This window comes from Phaethon aethereus, assembly GCF_964289735.1.
Source record: "Phaethon aethereus genome assembly, chromosome: 16".
Lineage (NCBI taxonomy): Eukaryota > Metazoa > Chordata > Aves > Phaethontiformes > Phaethontidae > Phaethon > Phaethon aethereus.
This window is the reverse complement of record NC_138592.1, coordinates 13051289-13064166: the sequence shown is the minus strand read 5'-3', so window position 1 is coordinate 13064166 and position 12878 is coordinate 13051289. Positions and strand designations below refer to the sequence as shown.

The 12878-nt window shown below is 41.0% G+C and overlaps 1 protein-coding gene across 1 annotated transcript; it reads right to left on the bottom strand.

The window, feature by feature from the left end:
* Positions 1-1624: 1624 nt before the first annotated feature.
* Positions 1625-11005, bottom strand: IFT52 (intraflagellar transport 52; the record flags this gene model as incomplete). The annotated part of the gene is made up of 13 exons (XM_082007368.1): positions 1625-1789; positions 1992-2137; positions 2671-2779; positions 3545-3632; positions 4668-4822; positions 5581-5649; positions 6357-6443; positions 7437-7563; positions 8406-8477; positions 8565-8640; positions 9517-9646; positions 9912-9999; positions 10887-11005. The coding sequence occupies 13 exons, from the start codon at positions 11003-11005 to the stop codon at positions 1742-1744; spliced, it is 1314 nt and encodes a 437-aa protein (XP_081863494.1). The 3' UTR covers positions 1625-1741.
* Positions 11006-12878: the final 1873 nt, after the last annotated feature.

Below are 12878 nucleotides of genomic sequence, written 5' to 3'. Positions count from 1 at the left end.
TCTGTTGCCTCCACATATGTATCACACTAGAGCTTCTGGCCAAAAAAAAAATCGATTCAGTGAAAAATCTGTCCTTTTACTTCAGCTGGGAGAGTGGCTCTACAAATGGGAAACAGGGAGCTGCTCGTACTCTCTGGCTGCTCAGATGACTTTTCTCTAAACCATGTTACAACATCAGGAACAGGTGACAAAAACAACTCAGAAAAAGGGCCCAGAAAGAGAATGTATTTACAGTTTTAAGTATAAACACCACAGAACAGTACAAACCAGATCTATAATTAGGAAGAGGATCCCACACTTGTTTGGTCAACCGCAGTCTGTGCTGGTTGACTGATTGGTATTGATACTGCAGAGGAAAGATTAAGCTTATTGTGTAAATCTGTCGCTGGAATGTACAAAGTACTCTGTGTGACAAGCAGAGCCATGCCGTTAAACAAAAATAAATGAAAGAGGAAGAAATTAAAAATTTCAAACATGCTGCTACGAAAAAGGCATGTCTGCAGAGATACAACCACTTCTGCTAACGTTACATTAGCACATCTCCACTGGTCAGTAACTCAGCGGGTGCTTTGAGGCACCTCCTTTAGAAAAACCTGCGCCAGGCTGGCATCCAAAGCATGAAGCAATGTAAAATGAAGTGATTGTTTGCAGGATAAAAGATCAACCACCTTTGGGAAAAAGCAGCTTTGATGTTAAAAAGACACTGCACAGCAAAGATAAAGCACAGATGTCACAAAGGCTGCGTAGAAGGCTTGAGTACGAGAATAATTTGTTTCACAGTTTGGTTTTTGGATGTCAAAGTGCAGTCTCAGTGTTGATATAAAAATAAATCCTTGCAACACAGCCACGCAGTGTTAATGATGTTGACAAATCTTTTCTTCTCACCACTCGTATCCTTGGCTCTATTTTTGCTGTGCATTGAGCTTCAACGTTTTATAGTCAATGAATTTCACTTGAATTTCCATTCTTGTGCATCACCTAGATCACTATCTCTGAGAACAGGCTAGATATTAAATAACTGTAAGTAAAAATACTCCTCAGTTTCTGCACAGTATCACATTTTCTTAATAAAGATCCATTAAATCTTAAAGTCTTTTTCATCCAAATGCTGTCCCTTCTTTTCAAAATTATGTATTTCCAGTCTTATATGAGGCAGCGATCCGCAACAATGTCATTATTGCTTAATTTCCACTCTTCTCCTCCCTTGGAAGAAATGTTTTCCTTCTACAGTAATAAACCCACCTCTCCTTGGTTCACTTTGGCAGAGAGACAAAAGGAGACTGCCTCAGGTGACAATCTAGCATATTTTCAGCAGCTCCTGTATTGATGGCTGTATTTGCTTTTCCACAGCTCACAACCCAACATAACAATCTTTCCCACAGTGCAATTAAGGACAACATGTACACCAGGAGAACCTGCAGTAAGCCTTACTAAAAGAAAATAAATACTGGAGCCAGAAAGAAAGACCGAAACCCACATTTTCTTAGTCTAAGATTTTTTTCATATATTACAAAATTACAGTTTCATTAAAGAAGTAGAAAAATAGGAAATTATTTTGGAAAGTGCTTGCAAAATACAAGCACTTCCTCAAAAGGCATTAATTATCCAAACTACTACACATAAATGATGCAAACATTCAGTGAACTACTGAGATGGCCCCAATCTGAACACAGAGGTTGAAAAAAAATGGAAAAGTATGTTTTTACTAAAAGTTCTATCCCAAATGGGGGAAAGCCACGTCTCAGTTACCATTCTGGAATCCAGCTTCACTTGTGTCAGTATCATGTTCCTTAGGTAAGGGAAAGGGAGAAAGGAGGGGAAAAACAAAGAAAAAAAAGGAAAATTTTAACAATAGGGTAGAAATTTAACAGTCGTAAGTAAGTCCTATCACTGTACCTCTTGCCTGTGACAAGTGTAGCTGCTACAAAGATGTATCAGCCTCAGTGCTGACACTACCAACTATTCACTTGTAATTCTCTAATTAAAAATACCTGATTCAGTTTCTTAAACTCAACCACTTGGAAGAAGATGTGCTCCAGGATATGTTTGGCATCTTGCTTCTCCTTTGGGAGTTTACTTGTTACTCCGAGGATATCGCCGCATTTTCGTATGTAAAATTCCAGGTCATCATCAGTACCTAAACAAGCATCCCAAAGAAGGCGGCAGTTGAATATCCCACATATCCATATCAGCTGGGCAAAAACTTACTCTGGATCTCCGTTTGTTGTTGGCATTCTGGGAGGTTAAGGTCTACAACTAAGTTCAGTGGACTCGCCATGATATATTCCTGCAGCTAGTACTTTCTCATCTTGTTTAGGTTCTAAGGTGTGTTTAGAATAATCTTAACGTTTTAACTTCAAAGCATAAAAAGACGTGAAATCAATCAGCAAGACTGTGAAAAGCAATTTAGGCCTGATACAGGAATCAGCAGGCAGAAACATAATAAAATGTCATGTAACAAACAAAATAAAATGTCAAGGTACATAATTATCAATTATGTATGTTATCAATTTCCAAAGCCTTCCAATTTCTTGGCCCAGGATGAGAGCAGTGGATTTTCATAAATGAGGCCTATGTTTTCAAATTAAATATAACAACAATTTTCCTCCAAAAACTTGGACTTTATATATAAATGTGTAATTAATGTAAGCATCAGTCTGCCCCACTTACATTTGTTTGTAATCTCTGCAAGACGAGCTTTCTCAGAAGAAAAGGTTTCATCCAAGTCAAACAGCTCCAGAGGAGGAGGCGGCAATTCTCTGAAAGCAGGTGGAAAAACCTCGAAGAGAAGAATTAGCATGGTTTATTGGCAATTATTTGTCTTCTACGTTACAGATCTCTAACACAATAGTTTTGGACTTAGATGGGATTTGAAGAAACTTTTTATAAAGTCAAAAGCAACTTTTTAAAGACCAGCACATGGGAGACTACTTTCAGTTGCAACTCTGCAGCTGTAAGGATCCCAGTAATGTTTCCTCAGTGGCTAAGGTAAAGAAGGATGGAGCCATGTTGGCAATACTCAAAGATAACCCACTTTGCGAAATAAGTCTGACACCACCATAGCTCATGTTGTTGCTGCCAGCCCAAACCTCTGCTGGTAAAAGTCTGGCCAGCCCTTGCTGTAAAAGGCCAACACTCCACTTTCTACTTCCCCAAAGGATATGGGAGATGGAAGAGGAGTGGGACAGACTGGCTCCTCCCCTGCCACCAGTCAGTAAATTACTTACACCACTATTTTTTCTGAAATACCATATCCTGTTTTCACAGTGAAGGCTGAACCCCAGCATCTCACAGGACTGGGAGCAACTACTTGGCTGAAGGCTATGCTACATTTCAAGCTCTGTTGATAAAAATTAAAAGTGTAAATAAGTCATCTTTCCTAAAACTTAGTCCCTGCAATGTATTCAACTCCCAAGTGATTAATTATTACAATAGCATTTCTTTTTTGGGGGGCGGGGGGGGGAAGAACTATGGAAATGATACACAGAGGTTTTACATGAAACAGAAGGATTCTCCATGTGCTGTGTCAGCAAGATTTACTCACAGCTGGCTGGAGGACAGGTAGTGGAGTCTCAAATTGAGGTTGAATGAGTTGGAGGGGTTCATGCTTCACATTCAGCTGTTCATAAGCTCTGCAGCACAGAAAAAGACTAAATATGAGAGAAGAAATGATACAACAGCCATTTCCACTTGCATGCAGTAAAGGCTGTAGAGATGAATTTTTATGAAGACACCAGGGTCAACATTATGCACAGTCATAGCATTAAAAAAATGGGATGTCTAATTTTAGAAGGACCCCAGAGAACTACTATCAGTAATAACTGACTTCTACAGCAAGCATAATTAAAATTATGACAGAGAAGATAATGATGGGTGGATATATAAGACGATAAAAAAGCAAGTCACACCTCAATTCTTCAAGCAACTTTAAAAGGGATGAACGTGCATGAGGAAAAAGTGATCCAGTTCAAAAAGAGCAGACTTGGGATTTCAAAAAGAGCAGATTTGGGATTTCAAAAAGGCTTTTCAGGAAGTCCATAACCAAAAGCTATTTTTAAAAAGTTATTTGTTACAGGATGAGAAGGGAGATCCCACTATGAATTCACATCCAGCGAAAATACATAAAATACAGAGTAAGAAGTGTCCACAACAGAGTAGAGTTTCATGGAATCTGCCTTAAGCCTGCTACTATTCAACATGTTCACACATGGTCTGGATAACAGATGAGTTATGAGGGACAAAGCCACTAGCAATACAAAACTGGTAAAACTGAGCAGCAGGTAAGTCTCAAGACACAATTATTGGGAAATACCAAGATGAATAAAAAGCAGCTTCAGTAAATGCCAAGTAATTCAAAAGTGGAAAAAAAACCAGTTATGGCTGCAGGAAGTACCCAACCTCTCTGTAGATAGTTCTACTAAAAATATCAGTTCAGTGAACCAGCAGTAGTCAGAAAACAGGAAAAAACAATGTCAGAAGCTACAGCTAAGAAAAGAAGCAAGAGAAAATATCACTGTCACACTGCACAAATCAATCTTCTGGTATATCCATATTCAGAATGCTACCTACAGCTCAGTCCCTTCTGCTCTTAAGCAGACAGTTAAGCACAAACAGAAAATGCAGAACACACAATGGAAAAATAAATTGAAAAAATCACAGCTGCTGACTTGATAACTGAAGGGAGGGCAGTTGTATCCAGCTGATAAAGGGAAGTATCAAACAGCTTTGTGAAGTCTCTTGGGTTCTCATCTCCCTCCTGCAGACAGACTCGTAGTTGCTCAGACAGCACAGCTGTATCTGGGAGCATGGTATAGTCTGAAATCTGAACACACAAACACACAGACACACACACCTATGATTTAAAAAGACCAACCGATTAACATAGTCTCTTTCTAGTTTATATCTCACCTAAAATCTCACCTAGAAAAAATTATTTCACTCTCTACCAGGTATGACCATTTGCAGTGCAGCTTACTAGATTGGTAGACTGTGCAAACTCTATTATCTTTGCTGTAAAGCTGCTTGCCACATGGACGTTGTATCTGGATTTCTGCTAATTCTTTAAAATTAAGAAAGATAGCTTACTAGTTGACTCTGGAAGACTTTTTTATGCACACAGAGTATACAATTTTATCACGTATGATATTTCCAAATAAAAATAGCGTTTGCATACACTAGTGAAAAAAGGAACTAAAAATTATACACATGTCGATCCCTACTCATATACAGAAAATCTGCCTTCACTCATGCATGTTATTCTTCTCTGAAGGCTCAGCGTGAAGCACAAATTTAGTACGCTGGAGCAGGAAATGATCTCATATACACGGACAAATTAGAAAGAGACTTTCACAAATGAAATCTGATAATGAATCGCAACCTAAATCTGACAGAGATACAATGCCGTTATTTTTTGTGCCTAATCCACCTGTCTACTCAATCTCAGACCCTGACTAAAGGGTCTGCAACAACACCACCACCCATCTCGCTGTTAACCTTTTTGTGCTAAATACATAGTTTGCCAAAACTGGTGCTGCTAGAGATCACACAATTATTTACTTCCTTATGATGGATCTCTCTTACCTCAGGGTCCTCCATATCCATTTGGTTTAAATGGATATCTGATGTTGTGAGCCACTGGAAAAGCACATCCTAGAGAAGGGCAAAACTTAGTTAATTTTAGGAGTGTCCAACTAATCTTATATTATGCTTAAACATTCATATTAAATCTACTAAAGAGCATACCATGAAAAAGAAGAAAAATATGGGTAATAAATCAAAGAGTATCTACAGCGAACATACAAACTTTATTTGTATTTATATATGGCAGCAATGAGTCATGGCAACAAGCATACTTTGTATAAGCTACATAGTTTCAGGAACATCTCAACAGGAAACTCCCCTTCTTACACATAACAAGGTTACACACCCCATTTTGGAAAGTGCATTACAATCTCCAGGTACCAGGAGCTATGTATGCAAAGGCTCATCATTAATCAGTAACCATAATCAAGGGCTAAAGAAGCTAAGAAAAAGTCATTAACACAAAAAAACACCACTGAATATTTAAATATTAACAATAATGAAGTGTTGAACAGAAGTAGGAAAAGCTTTTCAGAGTCCTATAGCATCCATAATAAACTGTATCTTTCAAAATTCCTTCCGGTTACTTGTGCTCTAACAAATTCCACAGGGTGTTAGTATTGGGTTAGAATCTCCGTATCTTCATCCCCATGAATCCATTTCATAGCTGTCTTGCTCCAAGATAAAGTTAGTGGCCTTGGATTTCTTTGTAAGTGCTGTGAAGATCCACTGCGGTGTTTAAAAAAAACCCAACAAAACGAAATAAACACACTTACCATGATCTTACCATTTTCTTCTTTATCTAAATATTGATCACTGAACATGTGGGAAGATCCTAACGCTGCCATCTTTCCACCTTGATTCTAAGAACAAAGAATACAATATAGCAAAACATCTTTCCAAATTGCAGTTTTAGAGGCAGTTATTAATGCTGTCTAATTACAAAGTGATTTAAAGAGCTCAGAAATTTTGGAATAAGGAGTGGGTGGCAAAAGCAGTTTCAAACTTGGCAAGCACACGAGAGCGCCACATTATTATAAAAGTATATGCTCTTAACGCTCCTAAATTTATTAAAAATACTGATCTGCATTTCATAAGAGTAGACAGACAACTGGCTGGCAATCAAAAAAAAAAATACAGCAAATATCATCAACAATAGCTGCACTTAGGCTATTTTTGCAGAAAAAGAACACTTTTTTTTTCCCAATCAAGTAAAAAAGAATTAACGTTAAATTACTGTATTATTAACTTCCTGCAACTCATTCTTCAGTGTTCAAAATGTAAACCTAGAGGCCAGTGACATGCAAGCATGTCAATACAGCACATATTCCTGTATATATGTATAGCTACATATATGTAGTTATATTCATGTATATAATATAGCTATATTCACTAACAATCCTTTGTTTGTATCCATCAACTACTACTAGATTTCTGAAATTTTTTTTAACAAATTAACAGGGCTGGATGGGTAAGATAACATATAAAAATCTACTGGTTCTACAGTGACGGTCCCCTAATTCAATATGGTGTATTTATGAAGCCAGTTATAACCCTCCTTACTAACTGATCACTAAAACAGTAGAAAAAAAATCCAAACTTTAAAAGAAGAATTAAAAATATCCATCTGTCAACCAAACAAAGATAAAATCTTTGCTGACCATCAAATTAATTCTCTTCTGCACACCATGCAAAGAAGTTTTCCATAAAAGGAGGCAGGAGTCACTAGCCTGATCTGGAGTTTGCAGATGCATCAAAAAACAGAAGTGGGTTTGTAAGTACTCCCAGAAAATACACTCACAATTTTTGTGTGGGATGGGGGGAGAATGTCTGGTTTGTTACATGCAGAATCATACCTCGTGCTGATAGAAAGCAAGAATTGGCCTGTTGAGTGGGAAGCAGACAGATCCTGTTGACAGAATAGCCACTGCTGGTTTCATTACATTCAGTGTGGCACCAAATGGATACACAAAAGTGAGTGGTCTGCAGGAAATACAGAAACTCCGTAAGTACCTGCATGTATCAGGTAGCCTGGACACATTTATAAAACTCAGTCTGTCTGCCTAAACTGCCAACTGTAATTGTACACTGGTGATGGAATGCCAAGAGGCATGCTTCTGAAAATTCAGATCATCACACTGACATTTTAGTTTCTTTCCACAGGTTCTTCCTGGTTGACGATTTGTCTTAAGTAACAAAGAACACTCTTGCTTTCTGTTTGCACACTCCTGTACCTGGGACAAGGGTAGAGGATATTCTGGAACAAAACTACATGAAATGTTTTTACACTTACATTTTTCCTTGTAATCAAACACATGGTCATTTATTAGTCTAAAAATTAGTAGCAAGGAAGAATACAAACATTATAGTTATTTACAGAAAAGCTGTACTCTTCCCAATGCCTCTTCACTCCTCTGCAGCTCAGAGGGACAGAGAGCTAAAAATTAAAATAAACGTCTATCTTACGCTGGATTAAGACTCTAAAAAGATGTAGGGTTCCTCACGCCTGCAGCCAAACACGTCACTGTCTAGAGGTTATTGATATGTACATTGCTTAAACAAATTCAAATCCACAGACTAGGGACAAGTTCAGGAGAGTAGTAATTCCCTTCAAAACCTATCACTCCTCCTCCTTCTTTGGTTATCAAGCATGACTAAATGGATTCTCCTTTCCAGATACAATCTTGAGGAGCAAGAAGCTGACATAAGAAATATGTTAGAAAACCTCAACACAAGCACAACATGCTCCTGCTAGATTAAAAGCCTGCTAATTCAGAATTGGTCTAAATCTTTTCACATCAGCTACCTCAAAGTAAAACACTTACTGTGAGGCATGTCCACTTCCATCTTCATCTGCTGTCTCAAGCACTGTTTTTCTTGCAGCTTCACTGATTCCCCTAGAAGATATTGAAAAGCAAAACTTCCTGAAAACACCATGGATTATAAGAGTTTACTGTAAATATTTATATACCCCAAATAATTACCTATTCAAAACTCCATCAGAGATTAGTGCTTCTTTTGGGTGGTGGTACTTGTAATATACATTGCGTACTACAGCATCTTGAAGAAAATAAAAAAATAAGAAATTTATATCTTAGCTGATCAGTGTGCTAGATACAGCAATGAAAAAATGAGTTTAGCTCTTTGATTCCCTGGGTGTTTGTTTCTAACACCACAAAGCTGGCATGCGGTTCCCTGAAGAATTCAAATCAATATTCACTACTGTTTTCTTTTGAACATGCAGATTTAGAACAGGAATATATTTGCAAGTTCAAATAAAAATATAAAAAATAAGCACTTCTCCATGTCTTCTGCAAAGCAGAAGAGGCAAAAGGATGATCCAGTTAAAAGAATATATATGTTTTACAAGTTCAAATTCTTTTTTTATACATCATCCAAAAGCATGATGAATCTAATACTGTTGATGAAAAAAACAGCAGCCTAGAAATGCCACCAAAGACATTAAAAATATTTTATGTATACTGAGACACAGTTGGTTTTTTTTCACATCACCAGTAGGAAACCAAATGAATGGCATTTTATTGGTCTGCTAAAGAAAATTGCCAGTTTATTCAGGGTGAGCATGAAGTGGTTCAACCCATTAAAGCGCGTGGAAAAAATATTTGAAATGAAAGGCTTTTTAACCAAGAAATGTCACTGGAATTATTTTTTCTTAGTAAATAACATTAAAACTGACAACTATAGCAAAAGAATGGAGATGGCTGAGTTGTTACCAAGGCACTCTATCGATGGAAAGCCCTCGATGTGCTTCAGAATTACACTGCCGTGTACATGTAGATTTCAAGAAAAAGCATCCCTTAGACCAAAAGGTACTTTGTGAGAGGGATCTGAATGGCTTTTACTGACAAAGGCTGAACCTGCTCTTTAGATTTTGCTGAAAATGGAAGAATAAAAGGTATCGACGAGCGCCAATACCATTATTGAAAACGATTCCATATTCTTCTAACAAAAAGTTAATATTTGTGCCATGTCGGGACTCTCCGCCTTCTCTTAGCATCACCAGGATTGCTCCACCATCTTCCAGGAATTTCTTCAGAACCGAAAACTAGAAGACAACAAAGATCCAGAAAAAAAATACATGTGAAAAAGCTACATAGAGGACTGCAGGAAGTTATACTGAGACAAGGGATGGTAAATGATTCTGACTACTTGCAGTTAACTTGATCCTATGAGAAAAGCACTCAAATTTCAATTTGTGTAAATTCATATAAAGCAGTACTATTGCAAAGCCTTCTGTGCTGTTCTTTTCTAATTCACATTAAACAACTCTTAAAACATAATTCATTTGCAAACAGATATTGAATTCTTACCTCAGCAGCACTGAACTTTTCTCTTGGCCCTGCCGTAATCCACAATTTTACCCCAAAGAGTTTCTCAGGTGTGATCTCATCTTTTGAGCTATGGATAGATTAATAAAGATACATGTTGTTCTTGGATAGTCCTGAACCACAACTTTTTTTTTCCTTTTTTAAAGGACTGGCAAATGAACACAAAGCAAATCATTTCAGTCACATCCTTTTATCTGGGTCTAAAGTTGACAACTCAAGCAAAAATAATCCTTACAAATTTCATCCCATTAAGTAGTAAAGCCCCTCTAACAACATACTGTGGCAGATCCAGAACTGTATAAACTGTCATAGCTGCTATTAAACTTTGCACCTGATGAGCTTCCTCTTGTTCTTTTTTTTTTCCCTCTGGGCAGATTTTGTAGTGGACTGATAGGCGGTATCATATGCACAAGGGTTCATCTCTTTTTATCTCAAACTCTTAATCAAGACATATTCAAAACCTTCTACCTGGAGTTCCATCTTTATAAATTACACTCTCTCTCTTCCAAGGATGAGAAGGTCCAAGAAAACTATGCACAGCATCCGACAGTGAAATTACAGCTAATGCCAGAAAGTGCAATCTATACGAAAAAGGTGTTTCAGCTAACATAATACATTCCCAAAGGCAATTCGGGTATTCAAGGCAGACCACACACAAATTCCTGGATCTCTCTACGGACTGCAGGTGCCCCAACCGCTACTCCCCGGGCTGCACAGTGGGGACAGGGGGGCACCCCAGCCTCTTCACTCGGCAGCGGCCAACCTCTCGGAGATGAGGCGGGTCCACACCGCCGGGGCCGGCTGGGAGAAGACGGCTCTTCTCCACTAGCTGCAAGAACCCAAGCGTGCTTTCGGTTCTGCCTGCAAAGGACCCTCAGGCCGCAGAAACACAGCTTCCGTCCCACGCCAGCGTTCCAAAAAACGCTGCCAGCAGTTACCCAGAAAGCTGCCCCTCACCTCTGTATCTTCCAGTTACCGCGAAGCCTTTTGCGCAAGGATTTGTAGCTGCTGGCGAGAGTGAAAATCTCCCCTTTGGAGGCGTTGAAGACTATGGCATTCCGCGGGCCCGTCTCCATATGGTTACCCGGGGCTACTGCAGGGGACGCCGAAGGACGCCAAGCGAAGCCCCAGCGCTCCTGCTCCCCGGCGGGACCCCGGCCGTGGGCCCGGGGGAAGCCTCCCCGCCGCGGCGGCGGAGAACGGCGGCCCCGGCCACGGCGCGCTCCGCCTAGCAACGCGCCGGCCGCCGAGGCGCATGCGCGGAGATCGGCGCCCCCGAGGGCAGAGGTCGCTGTGATAGCTTGCTCCATTCCCGGGGTGGGGGGCGGACTGTACCACTGCGGCGGGCTGGGGGGGGGAGGGAACGGGGCTCCGCTCAGCGCACCGGACACCGCAGCCGGGCCCACCGACCTCGCTGTGCTAGGGCTCCGCGGCCGCAGGCAGCGCCTGCTCGGCCTCCAGCTGCGGCCAGTGCAGGCCCGGCCAAGGCAGAGGTCTGCTGAGGCCTGCCCCAGGCCAGCCTCACCCCTCAGCAGCCCGGAGCAGGCCCCGGTCCCCTGAAGGAGCTGTACGCCCAGGACCTGGTTTCTGGGCATTGGGCCCAGGTAAAAGCAAAAATACCAATCCTTCTATTAGCCAAAAGCAGGGACTTTCTGCTTAAATAAGTTTCAGGGATTTTCCCCATGCTGCCACAGGCAGAGCATAAAGCCAACACCCACATCCCTGCTCTCCTCCCCCTCCACCACTCCATTATATACAGGCCAGAGAGGGAAGCACATCAGCATATGCACTTTAATATAAACCATGTTATTGTTTTGATGACTTCAGCATATACAAGATAAAGTCTAATAAAAAAAAAAAGTTGTTCCAGCACAAGCTTCCCAACAGCTTTCAGAAAGGCCCGTGTTTTTCCCCTGTTGCAGTCAGGATACTAGGAGCTGCTTCTCCCCACAGCAAAATGACTTAAAAAAAAAAAGTGGGACATGACATTCAATGAGTACACCAGCATTTAAATTAAGGCAGAATATGTAACTGTTCTACATCAGTGACAGGCATTTTCAGAGGGCAGCAGGGCGTGGAGGACTGCTGCTGCTCTCCTGCGCACGGGGGCTCAGCACCGGGGGCCACACCAGCCCAGGGTGCAGAGCGGGGCTCAGGGTCCCCTCACTGCGCCCAGTCCTGCACTCCCCCGGACCCTGCTCAGCGCATTAGTGTGGGTGTGCATCAGGCACATGCTGTGAAAGGAGGCCCCAGCCCAAGCAGGGGTTGGCCACAAGGTTATTTTTATTTTGCCAAGCAACTCAGCCTCTTCCCCACTCATTTCATCTGGGCTTTTCCCCCCACACACTGGCTCCTCCATAACAGCCTCCTTGTTGCTTCAGCAGCATCCCAATCCTGGGCAGGAGAGCGGTGATCCACTCACCTTGGCGAGAGGCTGGCTGGCACAGAAGACCACAGCAAGTTCAGGGTTTTCAAACCTGCAGCCACCTTTGAAGCAATAACTGATATGGTTTCTCAGCCCAGCTCAGTCCAGGATGAGTGGCTCATGCTAGCACAGTCCACTTAAAGGAATGAAGCCACTGCTCCTGGTAGTGTGAAGAGTTGCCCTCTCTACTGGGGGGGCAAAGCAGTTGGACATAGATGGCAAAGTTAGCTCCACAAAAAGAGTGGCCAGTTAGAGGGACATAGCTGTTGATGTGAGTGATGGTACATACCTCAACCATAAGTGCAACCACAGGGTGAACACAATTCTGCCAAATAGCACAAGACACTCAGGGGGAAATAATAATAGTGTCCCACTTTCCCTGCCAGGAGAACAGTCATTTAGAGGGAAATCCACCAAACAGCAAAAGTTAAGAGCTCTGTTCCATCCCAGCCAGTTAGTGTATTAGTCCCAATTTCCTTAAGTCATGAGCAAAGGACAGTACCAATCCTTTCAAAAAAGAAAAA